Genomic DNA, 23,821 nt, shown 5'->3' with positions numbered 1-23,821 from the left:
ACCTACAACCAATGCAAGCTCATTTGGGGATGCTCCTGTGCTTCTAAAGTTTAATGTTTGTTTCCATTGTCTTTTCTCTAATGTGGATCTCTAGTTACAGTCAGAGCTGTATCCTGATGAGCATTGCAGTGTTCAAGTCCACTGCAGGGTCCAGCAGAATTTCTGGAAGTGGAGAAACTGGAGCAAACTATTTTCTATGGTAAATTTTGGTTGTGGTATCTCTTATTTTGGCTGAGATTTCAGTGAATTAAGGTCTTTATTTTATCTAAACTTGTGCGGCACGACTCATGTCTAATTCTTCTGGCTTTCTGGGGTTCTTCAAAATAGCTCTTTGGACGTTAGCTTTTTTTCATTTGTTTCCAGTCCAGTCTTTGTACTTGACCATTTTCAGGAAATTGTTTTTATTTTTAACCTATAACAAATGCAAAACCTAACAATGTTTGACACATAAAATACATGTTTTTGCACCATCGAGGTGTTTCCCACAGAGCTATTAGCTGATCTCTTGGAATATGTCTTGGCATGGTCATCAAAGTATCATTTAAAAAATTAAGGAAACTGAGTACATGAAGGAAATTTCCCCTTGTGGGACTAGGTAGCTTATGATAGGACAAAAGTGGAATGGCCTAACACAAAAACTGTCTCTAACAGATGAACAGTATCTGAAAATCATATTGATAAAAAATATAAAAAATACAGCAAAGACCTGAAACAGACACTGGGAGTTGTGGCTGACCTTTCAGTTGATTCATCAGTTGATTCAGGGAAGGGAAACAAAGGGGGGAAAAACCAAGGTTAGTATACAGGAGAAAGTCGGGAGCAAGGTACAACAGTGAGTGTTTACAGTGGTCTATCTGATACTCCTGTGTTGGTGTTGTTCCTAGATCAACATAATGGCTGTATCCGGTTCGATCCCCGGGCTCTCTGTCCTGGTCGTTGTGTCCTTGGGAAAGACACTACCCTACTGCCTACTGGTGTTGGCCGGAGGGGCCGATGGCGCAATATGGCAGCCTCGCTTCTGTCAGTCTGCCCCAGGGCAGCTGTGGCTACAACCATAGCTTGCCTCCATCAGTGTGTGAATCCGAGAGTGAATGAATAGTGGCATTGTAAAGCGCTTTGGGTGCCTTGAAAAGCGCTATATAAATCCAATCCATTATTATTATTATTATTATGATACTAACAGCTGGAAACGTGTCATACAGCTTTGTTTGACAGAAATGAAGGAGAACACATTTAGTTCAATTGTTTCTACATGAGCTCTGTGTGATTTGATAAGTATCTGAGGCTGAGACCATGGGACTGTAAAAACATGATTGTTGGGCTTCATTTCTGTACTGAACAGTCATTTTAAGATTAGCTAGTAAATAACAATTAGCTAATGTTGTTCATGAGATTAAAGTCATCTCACTTTGGTAATGTAAATATAATATGGGCAATATTATAGTTATTATATTAATCATTATTAGTCATTACAGCAGGGAGTTTGAACTCCATGTCAAATACTGAGCTTCAGTAAAGATTCAAGTTGCATTTATTTATCGTTCCTATCACCTTAAATCTTCACTCAAAGACGAGTATCTTTGACAGTGTATATATAGATGTATTATATATAAGAGACAAATGTTGTTCCTTCAGTATGTTAGCATTACTACATTTGGCTCAATGCTTACATTTATGTGTAAAAAGCAAATGTACGAGCTGTGATAACTGTTTCTGATAGAATGAAGAGTAGACCGATATATAAAATATTCCTTCATTGGGTGAGAAAATCGGACCACGTCATAACTGCTTTAAGTCATACAGAATAGATATCAGAGCCTTAAACAGGCTGACCTCTGCTAAATGGGTCAAACTGGGCAGAAAGTCTACAAACACATAACATCCTTATAAAATATGATGTAACACTATAGATCAACTTACCCCAGAATATATAAAGCATATAAACAATTACAGCAATATGATGCAACAAACACAGCAGTACTACTAATCCAAAATACTCAAAGCTTCATGGAACTGAAACAAACATTTATTTTTAGGTCCATTCTGCTGCTGATACATACTTTAGGTTTCTGAATATTAAACTTGGGTTCAATAAATTCTTCATAAATGTTGGCCCTGAACTAGCAGCGGACATCCCGTGTCATAAAAATGAAAATATCAGTAATATAAAATCAAATCCCTTTTCACTGTTCCTCTCAGCTACAAATGAGCAAGAAGTAATAAATATCACATTCAAATGTAAAAGTAAGTCTTCAATGGATTATCATCAAATAAATATGTCTGTAGTTAAACAGGTTATTCTGAATATTGCTAGTCCCTTAACATATATCTGTAATTTATCATTTCAGTCTGGTTGTTTTCCAAAAAAAAATGAAAATTGCGAAAGTAATACCACTATATAAAAGTAATGACAAACACAGTTTTACCAATTATAGGCCTATTTCTCTACTGCCTCAATTCTCAAAAATTCTAGAAAAACTTTTTAATTCAAGATTAGAAAAATTCCTTGGAAAAACATCAAATAATAAATGTTGGTCAGTATGGTTTCAGAACGCAAAGAACCACTTCAATGGCGATAATTGAGGCAGTAGAAGAAATTACTGATACACTGGATAAAAATAAATATGCAGTTGGTATTTTTGTTGATCTCAAAAAGGCCTTCGACACAATCAATCACTCAATTTTATTGGATAAATTGGAAAGATATGGTATTCGAGGGAAAGCTGGTAACTGGTTAAAAAGTTACCTAACGAGTCGGGAACAATATGTTAGCATAGGGCATTACCACTCAGAGAAACTTGGTATTAAATGTGGTGTTCCCCAAGGGTCAGTGTTGGGACCAAAACTTTTCAATGTATACATAAATGATATTTTTGATGTTTCTCAAGTACTTAAACTCATACTGTTCGCAGATGACACCAACATATTTTTCAGTAGCGATGATTATACTGATCTTGTAATGACTGTAAACAGGGAGCTAAAATTAATAAAAAAAATGGATGGACATAAATAAATTATCATTAAATATAAATAAAACTAAAGCAATGTTTTTTGGTAATTTAAAATATAATATAGAATTACCAATTATCATTGAAGGTGTACCAATTGATAATGTGAGTGAAAACAAATTTTTGGGAGTCGTAATTGATAATAAAATTTCATGGAAACCCCACATCAGACACATAAAAACCAAAATTTCCAGAAGCCTCGCAGTTATGAACAAAGTGAAACAATTCCTTGATAAAGATGCACTTCGTACTCTGTACTGTACCCTGGTTCTTCCATAACTTTAATTATCCATAAAATCATCAGATTCTCTGTAAGATTAAGGTCAGCTATTGTATTATTATATTTTAAAGGCTTTAAAACCAAGTAAACGCTGAAAGTACAAACATCGCTAATGGCGACTTTGCCGACATGTGACCAAAGTAATGTTTTAATGTTCCTCATTATTAAACATTTTCACATAAATGAGTGACATAATATTCAGTACTTACTTTTAACAGTTTACTCTTCGGCCTCTCTGCTTCTGCCATCTGCGGCAAAATTATCCACACCGACTGCAGCGCTATGAATTGTGGGATATGTTGGGCCACGAAGTCTACACTAGTGATGGTAAATTCGATTCTTTTTACTGAATCGAGTTTTAATGAGTCACTCACCAAAGTGAATTGGGTTTCTTGAGTCATTTGAGTCACTGAGTCAATTGACCAGAGAGGGCAAAAATGTATATTTTCACTCAAACTTAATTTGTTTCTCTTTTAATGTAAATCCTACTGCTAAGATGAATGATCGTAAACGAAAACAACTATTTTCTTTAGAGCAAAAAAGGGCAAAAAAAACTCTAAAGGGAATATTTTTTTATTTTTATTTTAGTTTATTGGTATTTTCCTTAAAAGTGTCAAATATATATTTTCTCATCTAAATGTCCACTGAGCTGTGAGCCAGGGGGCGGTAAAGTGCCTTAACATTGGTTGCCAACCAAGAAGAAGAAAAGAAGCTGTGAGCCAGGAGGGAGGGGGTGAGTGAGTGAGTCAGTGATTCGTTCAACTCGTTTGAGCTATGAGCCAGGAGGAAGGGGGTTAGTGAGTCCTGAGTTATTCGCTTATGCCAGGGGTCAGCAACCTTTAACAGCAAAAGAGCCATTTGGACCCAGTTTCCACGCAAAAGAAAACACTGGGTGCCGCAAATACCTTTTGACATCTAAAATGAAGATAACACTGTATATATTGTTTTTTAACTTTATGCTTTGTGTGAACAACTAAGGTGTGTTGCTTATGAAATCCATGAAGTGCTGCAAAGAAAATTACATTTTATTTATGTAATTAACACATTTTGAACTCCATCCATCCATCCATCTTCATCCGCTTTGTCCGGTCAGGTCGCGGGGGCAGCAGCCTAAGCAAAGAGGCCCAGACCTCCCTCTCCCCAGCCACCTCCTCCAGCTTATCCGGGGGAATACCAAGGCGTTCCCAGGCCAGCCGAGAGATATAATCTCTCCAGCGTGTCCTGGGTCTGCCCCGGGGCCTCCTCCCGGTGGGACATGCCTGGAACACCTCAGCCAGGAGGCGCCCAGGGGGCATCCTTGTCAGATGCCCGAACCACCTCAGCTGGCTCCTTTCGATGTGGAGCAGCAGCTGCTCTACTCTGAGCCCCTCCCGGATGGCCGAACTTCTCACCCTATCTCTAAGGGAGAGGCCAGCCACCCTTCGGAGGAAGCTCATTTCTGCCGCTTGTATCCGCGATCTCGTTCTTTCGGTCACTACCCACAGCTCGTGGCCATAGGTGAGGGTAGGGACGTAGATCGACCGGTAAATTGAGAGCTTCGCTTTTACACTCAGCTCCCTCTTCACCACGACGGACCGGTGCAACGTCCGCATTACTGCAGCTGCAGCCCCAATCCGTCTGTCGATCTCCGGCTCCCTTCTCCCATCACTCGCGAACAAGACCCCGAGATACTTGAACTCCTCCACTTGGGGCAGGAACTCATCCCCGACCCGGAGTGGGCACTCCACCCTTTTCCGGCTGAGAACCATGGCCTCAGATTTGGAGGTGCTGATCCTCATTCCCGCTGCTTCACACTCGGCTGCGAACTGCTGCTAAAAAACTAAATAAATAAATAAATAAATAAATAAATAAATATTTACAAAATTCTGCCTAAATATGTATTTCACCTGGTTAATGTGTGTGGCAAGGCGTGGTCTGCTGCGCCACTGCAGGGGAGGCGGACGCACCTGAGCGGCACCAGCAATCACACCTTGCCGATTTAACATCTGTGCTATCTATGTTGTGTTGGTGTGTGTCGGGCTGTGAGCTGAAAAGCTACTGCCGGCTGTATGCGTACAGCAACCATGTGTGAAAAGTGGTCAATAAAGAGAAGCTGTACAGCGTGTTCATGGAAACATCGTCGGGTCGGCCGTGGTATGTTTACAATGGGAGTTCTGCTCCTGAACCTCTGCGCACAGCGTCTGCAAATCGGGGCTGTATGAAGTCACTTTCATCTTTATGCAGGACTGTAAGCTGTCATCTGTGAGGTGTGAGCGGTGTTTGTTTTAACGTAGTTCACGGTGGAGAATAGCTGTTGACATAATGTGGATCCAAAGATTCATAATTGACCCACCTGGGGTTGAAAGTCTCGGTAAATGCACGGTGTTTCGGCGGGTATACCGGCTTCCGCGAGTGTGACACTTATTTTGAGTGATGAAGAAATAATAGAATATAATTATAGTTTTGTATTTCAATATCACAATAATCTTCCAATTTAGAACTACGAGTTAAAAAAGAACTAACATAAATAAAATACAATTCAGCTAAATACTTCTAATTTATTTTCCCAAACCACTCGGAGCCGCACTATAAGGACTAAAGAGCCGCATGCGGTTCCGGAGACGCAGGTTGCCGAGCCCTGGCTTATGCTATGATTCAGCACAGGAGGGAGGGGGTGAGTACCTCAAATGTGCTGTTAGCATGTTAGCAGAGCGATGCTACTGTGAACCGAGGAGCTATTGTCTTGATGTGAGCTTCTACTCAGGGTTTTTTCTTCCAGTTCAGAGCAGGAATGGTTTTGGTAATAAACTGGCTGTTGGGTTTTTTTTCCCTACAATTTTAATTATAAGCTACATATATTTCTACTAATGAAATTAGTTTGCTAGTTTGAGTCAGTGAGTCAGATGCGCTTGTGAATCATGATTCACGAGTCAGTAAAGAGATTCTCGAGTATTGAACGATTCGTTCACCGTCACAGCCTTAAAATTCAGGGAAATGAAGGACGCATTTGAGGGCTGCATTTCGAGCAGCCTTTGAATTGGGACAGCCTTCGTCGCGTCACTGTGATGTAAAAAATGCAGCCTTTAAGGCTGCAGACCCTGAATTGGGATATAGCCAATGTTTGTCCAAGGTCAACATTGCAACTGACCAATCACACTGTTATGTCATACTTTCCGGAAAGAAAAAAAAAAACTTGCTAATGTCGAGTCCGGGAAAAACGTGTTAGGTTGGGGATTAAGATGTGATTGTGGTTAGGGTTACGGTTTGGTGTATGGTGTGACTCAAATATTGCAAAACTATGACAACACTACAATGCGATTGGTCAATTCACAATGTAAAACATGAACCAACATTAGTTTTTTTGCTCCAGGAGCAACACCAACACAATGCTATCAGATTCAGCGACTACAGCCATGTGTAAAATATGGTGGTGGGTTTGTCATAGTTTGAGGCTATATTTCAGCCAGTGATGTTAGGGATCTTGTCAAACTTTGTGGAATCGTTAACTCAGAAAAGTATGGTTAGATTTTGTTCCACCATTCAATCTGAAAAGCATCCGAATGACATTGTTTTGTTTTGTTTTGTTTTTCTTTTCAGTATGGCAGTGGTCCACAACATACTCTCAATGCAGTCAAACCATACCTAGAAAAACACATGGATTGGCCGTGCCAACACATTCTCATCCCAAAGCCTAACATTCTATGCTAGGTGACAAATTGTCAACATATTACATTTTCGGCCACCCAACACATTACTAAATGACGACATCGGAAAAATTAGGAAATATGACAACCCTTTGGACTCAATCTACACATGCTCGTTCATTTTTTATTTTATTTTTTTAAACTCTTCCGAAAACACTATTTCACATCATTAAACTGCTGGTTAAGGTTAGGAATAAGGTTAGGGTTAGGGAGAAGGTTAGGTTTAGGGCTGGAATACATGGCTGCAATGTTTACTACTGCAGGAGCGTTATTCCACTGGATTTCATCCATAACCCGGCGCATACCATTAGAACGAGGAAGGTCACCTTTCGTGTTCCTCAGGAATGCCGCGGGACGTGACAAAACGTCGGGATGAAGCCGGACCTCAACATCAATGAAGCAGTGTGGAACCATGTTGATGGACAATGGAACAAAAAGCAGCCAACATCCAAAGAAGAACTTTGAATGTCCTTCAAGAAGTCTGGAGAACTTTTCCGGAAGACTACTTAAAGAAATGACAAGAAAGCTGGCCTAAGAGAGCTCAGGCTGTGTTGCCGAAGAAAGGTGGACTTTCAAGTTTATTAGTATTGTTAACTGTTTTTGCCTTATGTGCTTTATTCTATATTTGCATATGTTTAAAAATAATTGCTGCACCTTTTTTCCCATTTTCCTACAAAAATACAAAGAAATAAGGAGTGAGTCAAGACACAGTACTGTGTATAGACAGATAAAGTAGCTAGTGGATACAAGATACAAGTTTCTTCAATTGAAGGCCAGTCTTGGTTTAATTACAATGCAGGCAACATGTTTACACATAGGCACACAAAATATTGAGCAGTCAGTTTTTAGCAAGAAATTTCACTTTCACCAAATAAATATGAAACATCTTTCTGGCATCAAGATACATGACTTTATACAGTAAAGCCTAGAACATGAAAGAAAAATATAAACGACCAAATGTGGACTTTAATATTTACATAAAGTGATGACCTAAAAGGCCTGACAATGCAGAGAAAACATACTTTATGACTCTGTAATAAAAACTGGGCTGCCAAGTGTACAGTGCAACATATTTGTGAATGAGTGTTTCACTATCAATGTACAGAGGCCGCTTCGATAAGTAAATTAGCTTTTCAGTTTCTTCTGGTGTGCTAGAAAGTTTTAGAAGCCTGGCTTATTGTTATCGCTGTTATTATCATAGGACACACTCCTATTCTCTGCATTTTCAATCTCAGCGCTAGTAGTTGGTTAAAAAAAACAAAAACAATGTGAAACCTGTCTTTAAGGTTTATGGCTTCCCCACAACTACAGCTGCTCCAACACTGCAATATTTAAGTGGTGAGAATGTGGGAACACAGAGAACAATCCAAGGTGGAGACTCTGTATCAAAACTTACCTAACAAAAAAAAAACACAAGAACTGACACACTTCCAAATATTTCTGCAGAACATTTTTACTACAAGGTGCCAAACTGTCTTCTGTCTGGGCCAAAAATATCATCCAAGATCAACATGTACACTGAGGAAATTACATGATATTATCTTTCAGCACTTTTTCCAGAAATGTTTAAATCCACAAAATGGAAAGGAAAGGGACTCACCACATCATCAGTTGAAATATGGTACATAACAAATATGTAGAACAATGTATCTAAATAAATAAATGAATATAAATAAATGCTGTGCGAGTATCAAATGCACCAGTTGTCTTAATTGCTGACACATCAAGTCTTCTCATGAACATGTGAATGATAAAGAGTTTTTTTTAAGTCCATGAAGCATTTGTGTCATAGTCTAATATTAACAGATAAGTTGTGTTCACAATGTTCTTGTTTGATAGGAGCAATTTCTTTACTCTCACTCATGCTAATCGTGCCCTCATATAAAACTGGAGTCTTGCCGGGATAATCAAAGCGATTGCTTCATTGTTATGCAACACTGGCTGTAGGCCATTGTTGACTTGTTATAGGAAAATCTGGGAACATTTATTTGGAACAAACTCACATTCCTGTGAGAACACTGTGATTTACCTCTCCAAAGGTAAATAGTGAAGAAATGCAACTAATGACGTTTGTTTGGAGAGAGGAGAGCAAAGTCAACGAAATACGTTTCAAAAGCGTATACAGCAATGGTGAAAAGTCTGTTCTTTTTCCAGTGTGGAATGACTGTACAGCATACATCCTTAATGACTTAAAAACAGAAGAATTGGATGCACAACTTTGAATTTATCTTGGATTTTCTCTGCTCGAATCACCTTGTTGTTGAATTGTGCTATACAAATAAATTTGCCTTGCCTTGCCTTGCCTTGCTCTACACACGATCAAAAGTATCCATACAGGCTCAAATATACAGATAAACCCCCATGTGCATTTGGTTAAATGTCCCTTAGAAAGCTTCACCTCAACCACATGCTTTTGACAGCCATCAGCAAGCTTCTGGCATGATTCTAGTTTCATATTTGACCACACTTCTTGGCACAGTTATTAGAATTCTGAATTGGTTGGTTTCCTGGCACAGACCCAGTTTTTAAGTATAGACCACACATTTTCAATGACATTGAAGTCTGGGCTTTGGGAAGGCTATACCAGAATTTTAATGTTAGCCAGTTTTTATGTCTGTTTGGGTCCTGTTGGGACACCCAGTTGCCTCCATGTTTCAACTGTCTAGCTGTTGGTTTGAGATTAAGAATCTGGAGGTAGACATCCTTCCTCGTTGTTCCATCCACCTTCAGCAATTAATCAGTACCACTGACAGCCAAACAACACCAGAGCATTATGCTACCACCACCATGCTTGACAGTTGGTAAACATACACCACCTCTGGTCACTGTCCCCTCTGCAAATCGCTACCACATCGTGGTGGAAAGGTTTGTGTGTTTCAGGGATCTCAGGAGCCATGTTGTCTGGGGGCTTTTGCCCCCTTGTAGGGTCTCCCATGCCAAATTGGTCCTGGGTGAGGGACCAGACAAAGAGCGATTCAGAAGACCCTTGTGAGAATATCACCGGAGGAACAGTTTACCCTGCCCGGGATAGGTTTACCGGGGCCCAGCCCTGGAGCCAGGCCCAGGGAGGGTGCCCGAGGGCGAGCATATGGTGGCCAGGCCTTAGTTCATAGGGCCCAACTGGGCCCAGCCCGAAAAAGGGACATGGGCCCATCTTCCTGCAGGCCCACCACCAGCAGGAGGCACCGTAGGGGTTGGGTGCATTGTGAGCCGGGCGGCAGCCAGGAGCGGATGCCCTGGTGGACTGATCCCCGGCTACCAAGACTGGCCCGGAGACTTATTTGGCTTGAAAACCTCAACTTTACTCATCCAAACCTATTGTCACTGTGGCCAAATAGCCCAATCTCTCTCATTTGTCAATTACACTTTTCTCCAGAAGATATTTAGCTTGTCCATGTGGTCAGCTGCAAATTTCCGTGGAGCTTGAAGGCTTTTATGCGAAAAGAGAGAAACTACCAGTTGTAGCCAGTCATGATCATTAATGAGAGGTCAATTCAAAGTGGAGTTAATATGTGTTGTACAACTTTTAGCACCAGTTATTAAAGGATTTAAGTAAGTGCATGTCTGCATATGTATACTTTAGACTCTTGTGGATTGTGAGTTCAAACTTTTGAACATAGTTCTTTTTTTTTTTTAAGTCATTAACCCTCTGAGGTCGCCGGACACGCCGGCGCGTCAACATCACATGACAAATTTAAGACGACACAGCTACAAGGTGCAGCACGACAGTCTCCATTTCAACTTGGGTCGAAAGTGCGGACTTAAAAATATATACCAGTTTTTGAATTGTGTCGATGGGCCACGTAAAACCAGAGTTATGATAAAAAAAATACACCCGATGTTTTTTTTCTGAACAAAACAGTGGTGTTTACAGCGGGAAGGACGGTAAAAACGGCGTTTTCTACAGACAGCGCTAGCAAACACTCTAAGCTTACGAGTGAAAAAAGAAAAAACACCCCTTCCCTATTGGTGTTAGAGTTTACCATGTCAGCCAAACGAAAAAAAGGATAAGGCAACATGTGACATTTTGTTGTTTAGGGAGAAGGGGGAAGTTTTTAGGAGTGACACCCGCGACGGAAAGCGGGCGAGCAGAAGACAGAGAGAGAGAGAGCAAGTTTTCATATGTGAGACATTAGTGACGTTTAGCGTGTTTGGAGGCTGTAGTTAGTTTGTTGTGTAGTTATTGTCTTGTATTGTGTGTCAGTTATACTGCTGAATTTCATATTTGCTCTAAAAAAGCCGTCAAAGGCAGATTCCAGTGTAAACGCTGTTCCCACACGGAAAACTGGACTCATGCAACTGCTGTCAGACCTGCAGGGTTTGGGCCTTTGGTGTTCTCCTCTGTCTTATACTGAACACAAACTACATTTTTTGGACTGGCACAAATAATTTGTGTGCCTTCTTATTTGATACAGCACACCTGATTGTTCTGTAAATAGATTTAAATAGTTATATAAAAAACGCCTGAGGCCTTGGCTGCATTTTTAGGTAAATAGTACCGTATAACTTTGTTGTTTGCAAAACTTGTGCATAATTTTTAGAAATGTACAATTTCTATTTGCATTTCAAGTCATGAAAATGATTCGTTAAACATGTTTGTAGGTTTTACAGTAAAAAAAATATAACTTTTTTCTACTCGGATTTTGAATTTTTTGTCTGAATTTAGATCAACTGTGCTAATATAGTATACCAAAATGAAAAAACAACTCAAATTTCAGATATTTGAGGTTGTGCCGAAAATAATGATACCAAACAAGGCAAGAAAAACATATTTTAAAGGTGAAATATAGAGGTAAAATCAAAAGTAGTCAAAAACGGCCAATTATACCCTGGACCCCAGAGGGTTAAAGATGTGTGCTGTACCCTGGAAAAAGAACAGCTCAATGAAATAATTAAAAGCCCAAAATGACCATGATATTCATGCACATGATGAGGATATGTAACCTTCTGGCCAAAATTGTCACTTTTATATGAGTATGAAAACATTTCATTTGTTCCTCTTTGCGTAAACTGACTCATTTTCCTATCTTGTGGAAACTACACTGTTCATTGTCATCTTTTTATATACAAATAACATTATACAATGTACAAAAATGAATAAAAGGACAGAGACTAAGAAGCCATATGTTTGTGCAAAGAACACCCAAAATGCAACATAGAGGAACAGATTAAAGTGCACTTACCTCGTGCACTATTACCTACTGTGTTATCTGGTCATTGACTGCAATAGTCTGCAGTAGTCTAACTGGGCATGTGAAACTGACACAGGGAACATGATGAAGCCTGCTGTTTCTGTGCACGTACGCTTTACTTTTCAGTAGCATGTTATCTTTCTGATTCACAAGTGGTACACTTAATACACTTGTTGGCTTGCCAGTAAAATGCGGCAGACCTTGATCTCTGGTTCCTTAATATTGTTATCAGCGCACTTTTACCAAAATGTTTTTGCTAGTCAAGTTAATGGCCAATCAATATTTCCCTCTAACCAAAGTACACATAGAAACGTGTACATCAATGCAGCTGTTTGCTTTCTTTGCATGCTGGTACCATGCTATTGTCACCTGCAAATATAATGCTGGAGTACTTTTATGTGACTATGAAGATATAATCAGTGAGTTGGCACGGGTGTTGCATCGCTCTGTATATAGAGCCACCAAATTATCTATATCCATCCAACTGCTTGTTTCAGATGTCTACTCAGCCAATGGCATGCCAACAACTCAAGTCATGTAGACATGGGGAAAAAGGTGGTTTAAGTGACTTTGAACTTTATTTCAGAATCTGCCGGTCTGCTAAGTTCTACTCTGTTCCTGCACAACCATCTCAAGGATTTAGAGAGAATGGTCGGGAAAAAAGAAAATATTCTGTGAGCTGCAGCTGCTGGAGCCTATCCCAGCTGTCTTAGGGCAAGAGGTAGGGTACACTCTGGACAGGTCGCCAGTCTGTCACACGGCTAACACATAGAGACAGACAACCATTCACACTCATGGGCAATTAAGAGTTTCCAATTAACCTAACCCCACTAACTCCATGTCTTTGGAATGTGGGAGGAAGCCGGAGTACCTGGATAGAGCCCACACAAAAACACAGGGAGAACATCCAAACTCCACACAGAAAGATCCCAGCCTGATGGTATTATTGAACTCAGGACCTTCTTGCTGTGAGATAACAGTGCTAACCACCATGCCACCACGTTGCCTGTGGTGAGGGTTTAATGTTTAATCAAAGTATTGTTGCTGACTACGGCCATCACTTCATGACCACCCATTGTACCCATTGTCTGATGCCTGCTTCCGGTAGGATATGTCACAAAGTCAGATTATCTCAAGTGTCTTGAACATGACAGTGATTTCATTGTACTCAAATGACCTCCATATACAACCAATATTAATCCAACAGTGCACCTTTAGGATGTAGTGGAATGGGAGGTTTGCTATGTGCAACTGATTATTTTGCAGAAATTGTGTGATGCGATCATTTGAATATGAAATACAATCTCCAAGGAACCTTTTCAACTTAATACCATGAAGAATAGGGACTCTGACATGGTATTGACAACATGTGTCAAATAAAGTGCCTGTGAGTGTATAATACATCAGCAGGAGATATTAAAGGTTAGAAATTCAAACTTCACTGTGTTGCTTTGGTGTTGTAACGCTGAAACTTTTGATAATGTCTCTCAAATACACTATGTGGAATTCTAGGCAGAATTTGTATGCGAGTATAGTGACTGAGTTTGTCTTAGTTTTGTTCATTTTTACATAAGGACAAGTATGTAACATGAATCAGGGAACACACCACAGCATTTATTGCCTAATCTAGTCTGCAATGCCCGTCCCCAAATGGATCTTTAAAACAGAAGAAAATCAAAAGGCATCCTAAAACACAAAAATCAAACACAACAAATGATAGGACGGACTGAAATACCCTAACAAGACAGCAAGTTATTCATGGTTACATGATTGGTTAATATTTAAAAATGGTTTCTGTTTGATTTTTAAAAGATCCCAGTTAGACCCACCTTTAATTTTGTAAGGCAACAAATACCCCAAATATACTTTGGCCAAATGTAGATTTCCATACAGGCAGCTTATAATTACCAGCCAACGCTCCAAATGTTATCGACCCACAGTTTTCATTACTAATACTGTACCTGGTTAGAAAGATGCGATTTAAGTGATTGTAAAGGTTTATCCAACGAAATTTAAGCTTAAAAAAAAAAAAAAAAAAAAAAAATTCTATGAATAACAATAAGCATTGAAGAAAATTCAGAACATGAAAAATAAAGACAAAACAGATTGAAACTTTCTGCAAACAATAATGGTGTTTAATGGACTTCAGTTATGGCCAGATGTATCAATTACTGCATCAGAAAACTAGCATGTTGACAGCACTATAATAAGTGGTTTGCTGTGAAGTTAAACACTAAACAAATGCAGTTACAATCACAATACGCTAAAATCCCGAGAGAAAGTAACCTAAATATATTTTCTGCCAATAAAAGTAGTCGCTTCACTTCGCCTGGTCAAACCTTTAATATGAACACATTTAAGAGCAGATTTAAACACTCTTTCAGTGTACGTAAGATCCTGCAAATAAATTACAAGCGTGACACTTTAAAAACAACACAGCTCTAAAGCTTTACAACTAATTTTCCAAATGCAAAAAAAACAAAAAAAACCCCCCAAAAAAAAAACCCCAACTTGTTAGACTGTACAAACAATGTTACATTTCATTACAATTTTCAACAGGTGTTAAGACAATTGTCAGTGGCGTAAATCAACAGTAAATACAACTATAAAAGTACATCATTGAGATCAAACCAGATTTAAGATCCTCCTCCTCCCCCCCCCCCCCCCCAAAAAAAAAAAAAAAAAAAATCTGGAAATACATAAAATTTAGGAAAATCTAAAGGTCTAGTCTTTGACTATTGGCCATAACGTCACAGTGTGGTTACACAGGTCATGGATAGACAGGAATGTTGTTATTGGAAAAGGGTCTCCTCAGGCCCAGCAAACAAAAGGCAGATTCAATCCATGTCCAAGCCTATTCATGCATTCGTCCTGTGCTCATCAGTATTTGCCAAGCTCACACTGGGCAGTGATAAAGCCATTCTAATTACTGGGTTGTCCTTTTGAACTAGCCAACTCCTGATTTTTAAATAGGTTGCTTAGTCATAGGTCCACATTTTCGCTTCACCAGCAGTTTCCCGTTGACTCAATATCATAACATTGTCACTTCAAATGTCTTCATCATCTGGAGTCTCTTTTGGTGCCCTTTAGTTGTTCTCTTGCGAAACTGTGGTTTCCTAAGAAAGGGTTGGGAAGAAAGACAATTTTAGACTAAGATAAGGTCACATTTTCCTTTATGTCAAGTCCTGAGCAAAGCTAAAACAGGAATGTTTACAGTCATGGTCTAAACGGAGACATGTAATGTCTGTAAAATAGCCTCGAACAGTTGTTGAGAACTATGGACGTATGCCGCGCTAGGTTCACTGTGTGCTCACACAGATATACTTATCTTATCTTGCATGTTTGGTGTTGCAATCAAATGAACTTAATTAACAGTGTTATGACCAAGGTATGCTTATACAACTTGTAGATTTAAGATAAGGCTGATGCTCTTTGGCAGGGCGGCCAAAACAGGCGGAGGTCCGACAGTGTAATTGGTCTTGTTTTTCCCCCTTTGTGTAATTATTAATAACTAATTTATTGAAGACCTTGACGAGCTGATTCTAGTTTATAATAAATTGACCTTTATTGATTATTCTCTCCCTCTGTCTGTCTGAACTTTAACACTCTTATATGTTCAATACCTAACTCTTCTGTTCACTCAAGCAACTTTTTGTTAAAGCTGAAGCATTTGGAAGCACAATAAAGTAAAGGAAGGAAAGGAAATGGAAACTTTCTACTAATTCTTGAATCTTAAAGGAGTGCTGCCTTCATTCTTTATGGGCTCTGCTTAATGAAAAAAGCAAGAAAGTATTAGCTCTTCCCATTTCCTGCTTAGAAGGTATTTTTGCTGGGTGAGACATGGGGAAGCGGGGAATGGAGTAAGCAGTGTGCCCACTGTACAGTAACAGAGCTACATTGTAATTTGTAATGCACGCTGACTAGATTTGATTTTATGCACCTGACAAATGCATCTTTGTGAGTTTTAAGTTTCAGTACTCAAGCCTTTCTGGGGGGGGGGGGTCAAAGCATGAATTGGAAGGTTTCACTCAATCTATGTGTATTAAAGTAATTTAAAAAAAAAAAAAAAAAAAAACAACTGCTTACAAATGGAGTCCTTTCTCCATATTTGCTCCAGAAGGTCATCTTGACAGAGTTCTTGTGTCCTGTCCGCTGGTCAAATGTCTGGCAGGTCTCGAAAGGGGGACTGTACAAGTGCAAGCTTACTGCACACTCAGTGTGGCTGACATTTTCCACACGATGCAGACCAATGGAGTCTAAAACACACACACGTACACATGTATGAACAAACAGCATACCTGTAACATTGGAATGCTGTAAAACATGGCTCAACAACAGTTAAAGGCAGAAACATGACACCAGAGCTCTATTTGCCTCACGGACATACACGCCAGGCAGGGATTTGAAGGGAAAAAAAAAAAAAAAAGTTCATTGTAAATTTACAGCTGCCTGTGAGACCAATTAGACATTATGTAACTGCAGAGGTTGGAAACTTGGGTTTTACTGCACGCTGACAGAGAAGCCACACATTTAACAGCCTTGCCTAAGTTTCAAGGAAATTTCACATTAGCATATCTCGAATGATCACATACGTTCGTTTGGTCTATTGTATTGAACACTGCATAGGCATAATAAAGATGTGAGTAAAATGAAGCACCAGTTAAAATGACTCCATAGACAGATATCAAGATATCAGCACAGATCTAAATTCTGTTGGAGAACAAGCTCTGGTTTAAAAAAAAAAAAAAAAAAAAAAAAAAGATAGTCAGACAGTTTGGTGTCTCACCATTTATGTAAGCAACCTTGTTTTCCTGAAGAATCCTTTGTGACTTTTGGACCATATCGCCGTGTGATTTGCTCTCTGGCCACTCGAACAGCGTCTCCTTCAGCTGACCCTGCAGGAGCTTCATGAAGCAGTGGGACTCTGTGTGGTCATGGATACTACTGCAAAGCGTTAAAGAACACGGTCAGAATATGACAACACTGCTCTCTTCATAAAAATTAGACAAGATGATGAGGATGTTAAAAAATAAAAATTGGGAAGACGAGGCAAATCTTAAGTTTTCACGGCAAGAGCTAAACATACTTTGAACAGCTATGTTTAGAAGTCATGCCCCATATCATATCACCAATACTGTATGTTCAAGAGAACAAAACAAGAAATTCCCAGAACAGTCTTACTTAACAAGTCCCTGTTTTAAAACACTAGTACTGGTACAGCCATGTGATAAAACAGTCTTTTCTTGTGTGAAAAAAAGACAGCTGCTGATCTGCATCTTTTAATACGTAATCATATAAAAAGATTTGCAACACATCCAGGAATTATCAGGTGACATTTGCTGACAAAGTGGGACATAAGATATCAAACAATGTCTATTTACATAATCTGTCAGTGTGTAGAACATTGGACTTTGTTATCTTTATTAACTAATGCAATAATTGCCAGTGAGAAACATGGCCATGTGGCCTACAGTATCTAAGAGTATAGGCTTGTAACATGACTGAAACCCCGAAACAGAAATCTTATTATTAAAGGTTTAAACAAATTCAGTTTTCTGATCAGATTATTTTATATGAATTATAATGATGTTATTTATTTTTAAAGATACAAATATCTTACCTGCCGTGGCCTTCACCCCAGCAGAGAACCATGAGATTGAACTTCCCATTACCCTTATCAACCAAGTTCCTTGTGTATCTGCAGGAATGAGAAATATGTCAAATGTACATGGAAAAATATGATGCATTATGTCACAACTATACAGTTACAGAGGAGTGAAGGGCTGAATTTACAAGCAGTTTGGAGCTTTTTTGATTTAAATGTCTTGTCAAAATATAATATTTGATTTTCAAGTGATTAAATTCCTTTTTTTTTTCTCTTTTTTCTTAAATGCAGAAAACTGATGAATGACTTGAAATAACTTTTCACAATAAGCTGTACATTACATTAATACAAATCAATTTTATTTTGGAAATCCAAGAAGCTTTCACGTCATCCAGCTGGAACCCACAAAGAAACAGAAGAGTTTTAATCATTGTCCAATAGTCCTCATACAGAAAACCTCATACCCTCCACTTTTGTGTCTGTGTTCTTACTAGGCCTGTATTTTCTGGACTGTGCAATTGCAACGTGTGCAAACATTAGCAAGCAGATGCAGTTGTGAGATTGGGAAACTAGTGGCTTTCAGGACTTTCTAACAAACAAACAAACAACAAAACAAAAACGCTCTTTTAATGACTATTCAAAATTTTCAGTCACACTTTGGTTAGGGTTCAGGCAATAAAACTAATTTGTTTCCTGAACTAGATTTAATGAAATATTATACTTTTTGTTTGAAGTTTATTGCTCAACAATTTTAACCAGGCTGGAAAAAGAAAGTCTGCCCGGCAGAGACCAAACTTGTCCCATTTGCCAAAAATCAGCGGGTGTGTATCAGTTCTCGGTGTTGATTGGATGGCACACACCCGCCTTCCATTGAACCCTCACTAATCAAAAGACTGGGACGGGGGGGCTCTTTAAAGTTTTGAATAGAACAGAGAACTGAGGAATGAACTGGTTTGCATATCTCCTCATTGTAACACGACCTTTCAAAATAAAGCACACTAATATAGGCCAAGCAATTTTCTTTTCAAAGTAAAACCTTAGAGCAGCAGTTTTGTCACCTAAATGAAAATAAATAAATAAATCAGCCACTTTCATTCAAAAAAAAATAATGCTTTTAGCTACTGAGCAAATGCATGCAGAAGTTTGCCACAGCATTTTTTTTCAAGAGTACCTTTTCAATTTAAAAAAGGAAAGAAAAGGGACTCATGACACATGTTTAGGGTAAACAAAAACATGATAGAGTAAATATAATTTTGAATATCGATAAAGCAACACGACACTAGGTCAAGGTGCAAAAGTCCAAAGGACAACAGCATAGATGAGGAATATCTGGGTGGGTAGGTGTTGAAAACCCCCAAAACAAACAGAAACACGAATATTTTACCTGTATTGGTCAAATTTTGCATACTTCATCCACTCCTGAGGATTGCTCTCATATGACTCCATTAAATTCTGAACCTCCTCAACATTGATGCAGTCACTCTCGAAAATGCTGTGCAGGATTTTTATCAAGTCGTCCAGGGTTTCTGGTTTGACCACCTCGGTTTGCTCCATCGCTGTGCTGAAGAGGAGAGTTTTTTTCTCTCTCAGGTATGTCGCTTCAGTTAAAACTTCAGGTGGTGAAGACTTTCTAGTTTGCACAGTCCTTTAGTTTTTATAGGCCGGCGCCGCAAATTTTTTTTTTTTTGGGGGGGAAGCTGGAGACGGACTGTACCATTACGGAAAATGGTGAACGCCCACATCTAACAGTCCAATTGAAATTTTGAATATTCTCTCGCTGGAAAGTTACAGAAACACGGGGTTGTATTTTCACCACACTTACTTTATAGAGGTGAATTTTATGTTTTTGTATGTTCTGACTAAGATATCCGTTAATCTCACACTTTAACAACTTGGACTAATCCTCTCTGAGGCCGGCTCCACCACGTTGTCAAAACACAGACACCTCTTGTGTCTTTCTGTCTCCTTTTCTTCTCCCACCGAGACATTCCTCTAGTAATGGCCTTTCTCCCCTCTTTTTGTGGGCGCTCTCCTCTGAATTGATCCATTTGTTGCAGAACTGAATCAGGATGGAGGAGAAAACGTGGGAAAAACGTTTGATTGGCAGCAGTCATGTTATGGGAGACATGAAATGTGTGTCTGCATATATTACTGTATATTTTAATAGTGTTTGTCTTTAGCTTAGCTTTGATTTAGTTGCATGAAGTGATTTAGTTTCACGAAGTCATTAGATTAATACTGTAGAGATGTACTGAAAAAATGCTTGCTTTTTTAAAAATAAAAAAGCTACAACAAGTTTTTATATATGTAAATTATAAACTATGCAAAGAGAAGAAGAAAAAGAAAATCCTTTAATAAATGCAATCCAGTAATAAAAATAAAAATAAAATAAAATAATTAATTCAAGAAGGCAACTTAAGTAGCTGTTATCTATTTGAAAAAAAAAATGGGTGAATACTTAATTACAGATTGTGCAATGAGCACGGACTGGGGGTTTTTCTTTCCTGGGTGTAGGTTATCACTGGTGGAAAAGTACCAGAGCAGGATATGTTATGATGGGAGACTCATAAACAAACATAACCAGCTGATTGTCAGCATAAGTGGAAATAAAGGTTGATTCAAATCTATGCACCTTTGTGATCATAAAATGTGACATAATCTGGAGATCAAAAAGATTAAATGCTTTCATTTTCTTGTCTGTGAAATTTTTCCTTTCAAATAGAGACAAAGAGAACCAGTCAGAGAAATATTTTGGATGAGATTGCCAACATCTTCACACTGTGTTCTAGCAGCTGTTTATCAGTGAGTCCCACCTTAATGCACATTTTTCTTAAGACACGCAACACATTCCACACAGGTGATTCTTTTCCAGTCCTCCACATGCTTGTCTCAAAAATAAAGTGTGACAAAAGTGTGTGTCAATACGGGAAATAAATAAATGAATAAATAGTTTGTACAGTGCAGTGACTGATTAAAATATAAAAGATAAAAAGATACTAGAGAGCTAAGTTTGGTCACCATGTCATGCTCAAATGGAGATGAAAAAGACAGTTTTTACATTTTTCATACATAACTTACATAAATCTATGTAATTGTTGTTTTTTTTTGAAAATTTTATCACAAAACTTAATTGTTATCATTTGTTTTATTTATTTACTTTGACTTCAGATTAGAGTCTAAATCCATGGCTGAGCTCAGGTTTTTCCAGCAGGAATACTCTGCATTTGTTTTCTGTCATTCAACACATATCTGTACTTTAGAGGAAAATCCAACCTGTCTGAAGAAGCATCATGTTCGTGTTTACTAGAACCAAGAGTGGAGAACTTTCTTTGCATCACAATGTGCCAAGTTTTCCTCTGAGCTGCCACATCAGCATTGTAAAATGAATTTTTGCTCCACCTTGTGGCTGAAACTTTGAATCTTGATTACCAAGGTGGAGCTGCCCACATTGAGGAAAAAGCCCCCCCAAAACCCTGCAAAAAACCCCAAAAACACTCCAGAATTCAGTAGCTTCGAGAAGCTCCTTTGGCAGCAATAACTTGAAGGAATTGTTTTCTGTATGACTGTCAGTCTCCCACATTGTTGTAGAGGAATTTTGGCCAAGCTTCTTTACAATGTTGCTTCAGTTCATTGAGGTTTGCAGACACTTGCTTATGCACAGCTCTCCTGTCACAGCATTTCAGCCAAGTTGAGGTCTGTACCTTCAGTGGTCTGTTGCAACACCTTGATTTTTCTTTTTCAGTCATTCTGGTTTAGATTTGCTGCTGCTATTATTGTCCTGTAGCACGACCCAGTTTCATCCATGCCTTAACTTTTGGACAGATGGCCTCATATGTATATTTATAGAGATATTTATAAAGAGGAGTTCATGGTCAAATCAATGACTGCAAGGTTCCCAGGTCCCGTGACTGCAAAACATACCCAATCATCACCCCTCCACCACTGTACTTGACGTGGTATGAAGTGTTTGCATTGATAAGCTGTGCTTGTTTTTTGCCAAATGTGGTCCTGTGAAATATGACAGACATCAGCACTTCGGTCACGTCCTTCAGAAGTTCAGAGACAGCTTTGCAAACATAAGCTGTGCTGCCATGTTTTTTATAGAAAGAAGAAGCTTTCTGGTGTTGACCTCTTTCAATCAGGTTTCAGTCTCTTATTAATTCTTCTACTATGAACTTTAACATTCAGTGTTCACACAACCTGTATGTTCCAGAGGAGCAAAGTGCCAGAACTTCTGGTTTTATAGAGGTTGTCACACTTATTGGTTATCAGTCAGTGAATTGCATTTGATTAGCAGCACCTGGCTGCTATTTACTCATTTATAATATAAGGGTGAATGCAGTTTTTCATGGGACTGCACAGCATCTGGTGTAAACTTTTCATATGACTGCATTTGTTTGTCTTTTTTTACAATGCTGAGTTTTCTTTGTAAATTCATCTTTTTAAAAGACAGCCTTCTTTTTGTATGCTGTATGGTGACAACAAAAAACAGTTGCTGGCTGCCTAAATCATCGTTCAAGTTTGTGTTTTTAGTGCAAGAGGACTTTAGACTGCATAGCATTTTTCATGCAGATGTTTACATTAAACCATATAAAAACCATTAGAGGACCAGATTTTCTAACGTTTACTATAATAAATATTACTGAAATCGGCCAGGATCAATGATGTGATCCTGTGAAAAATGTGGAATTTCTAACTTAAAAAACAAGTTGCCTTAGAGTTAAGTTACTTTTAAACCAGTTTTTTCTAACACAAAATCAAAAAGGTTTGTGTCATAAAATTAAGCACAAATGTGTTGACCATGCAATAGACTGGTGATCTTTACAGGGTCTACCTGGCCTCTCTTGCCCTATGACAGATGAGATAAGCTCCAGCCCCCTTTGCAAAATGTGGATAAATGGAAGAGAATGGATGGATGGACCAAAAAACGATTAAAAACATGTTTAAATTAAATGAAACATTAAAAGCTTGTATAAAGACACAAAGGCTAAATGTGTGCCAAGTTGTGAGGCAACATTTCCAAACACTGACAAATGTTAAAAATTCTTATGTTTATAATTTCAAATAATGTTCCTTCAAAGTTAAAAGTTTAACTAAGAACATAAACAAGACTACAGCACATTTTACTGTTGTCTTCTTGAGCATGGCTATATCTCATATTTTTATATCGTCATGAAATTTGATGATTGAATTCTTGGTCCTTTGTTAACCTGGTCAGTGTTTGTGACCTCATCACGTTTCCTCTAATGTCACCAGACCCAAATGCAATTTTTTGGAGAATGCACTAACAATATATAAAATATTCCCAGATAATCAACCTTGTGAACTTTGGATAAAATTTTCATTTGGCATTCAGTGCTTCAGGGTTAGTCCTGTGTTTTCATGGCAAGACGGTTAGTTTGAAACTGTGTAGAGTTTACATGCTCTCCCGGGTGCTTGGGTGGATTTCCTCTAGTTACTTCACCCAGGTGCACCTCCAGAATTTTTTCATTGGGGTGGCTAGTTGGGGGCCACTAAAAATATTGGTGTGGCACACTAAAAACAAAATTTCTAGTTTTATTATGCTGTTGTCAAATATAGCTTATTATATACCTACTTAATTTCCTGCTATTAAAGCTGATATCACTGAAAATAGTGACCAACATTTAACCAAATAAGATGAAAATAAGATAAAAGATTTGAAATCCATAATAATCTTTTTTAAGTGATCGATTGATTGTTGGGTGCCTTCTGCTCTCTTGTAATCACGTTTATTAACATTATTAGCAACATAGGATAATCTTGGTGGCTGGCCAGTGGCCACGCCCCCCTTGGTGACGCCGTTGACCACCTGCATCTCATTGTCCAGAGATATGTGCTTTAGGTTAACTGGCCAAAGATGTCACTGTCATGAATATTATCCTACCTTTAAAGTTACTCTAATAAGTTTTCAGGACTTTTTAGGGGTAATCTAAGTTCCACTAAGATGAAGAAGATGAAGAAACATCAACTTAATATTAAAAATGGTGATCACAGTAAAATAAGTTCAGTGATTAAGAAAATGCTTGGGCTGA

At 38.6% G+C, this 23,821-nt stretch overlaps 1 protein-coding gene across 1 annotated transcript; it reads right to left on the bottom strand.

Moving 5' to 3' along the window:
• Nucleotides 1-14,824: 14,824 nt before the first annotated feature.
• Nucleotides 14,825-19,409, bottom strand: cdo1 (cysteine dioxygenase, type I). The gene is made up of 5 exons (XM_085294888.1): nt 19,153-19,409; nt 17,784-17,861; nt 16,950-17,107; nt 16,250-16,419; nt 14,825-15,279 (listed from the first exon to the last, which is right to left on the bottom strand). Exons 1-5 carry the CDS (start codon nt 19,320-19,322, stop codon nt 15,250-15,252), a joined length of 606 nt encoding a protein of 201 aa, XP_085151014.1. The 5' UTR covers nt 19,323-19,409; the 3' UTR covers nt 14,825-15,249.
• Between the last annotated feature and the right edge of the window lie 4,412 nt (nt 19,410-23,821).

The sequence above is a fragment of the Mchenga conophoros genome, linkage group LG12, assembly GCF_057382185.1.
Source record: "Mchenga conophoros isolate Kocher_MC1m ecotype Shallow Benthic linkage group LG12, M_conophoros_male_GT1.1, whole genome shotgun sequence".
Lineage (NCBI taxonomy): Eukaryota > Metazoa > Chordata > Actinopteri > Cichliformes > Cichlidae > Mchenga > Mchenga conophoros.
The sequence above is the reverse complement of the archived record's forward strand: the minus strand, read 5'-3'. Positions and strand labels throughout refer to the sequence as shown.

Excerpts from the sequence above, each read along its gene's own strand:
- cdo1 (XM_085294888.1), bottom strand. The coding sequence starts at position 19,322 with ATGGAGCAAACCGAGGTGGTCAAACCAGAAACCCTGGACGACTTGATA. Across the intron at positions 17,862-19,152 it reads GCAAAATTTGACCAATACAG|ATACACAAGGAACTTGGTTG; the intron begins GTAAAATATTCG and ends TCATTCCTGCAG. Across the intron at positions 15,280-16,249 it reads ATGGAGAAAGGACTCCATTT|GAAACCACAGTTTCGCAAGA; the intron begins GTAAGCAGTTGT and ends ACCCTTTCTTAG.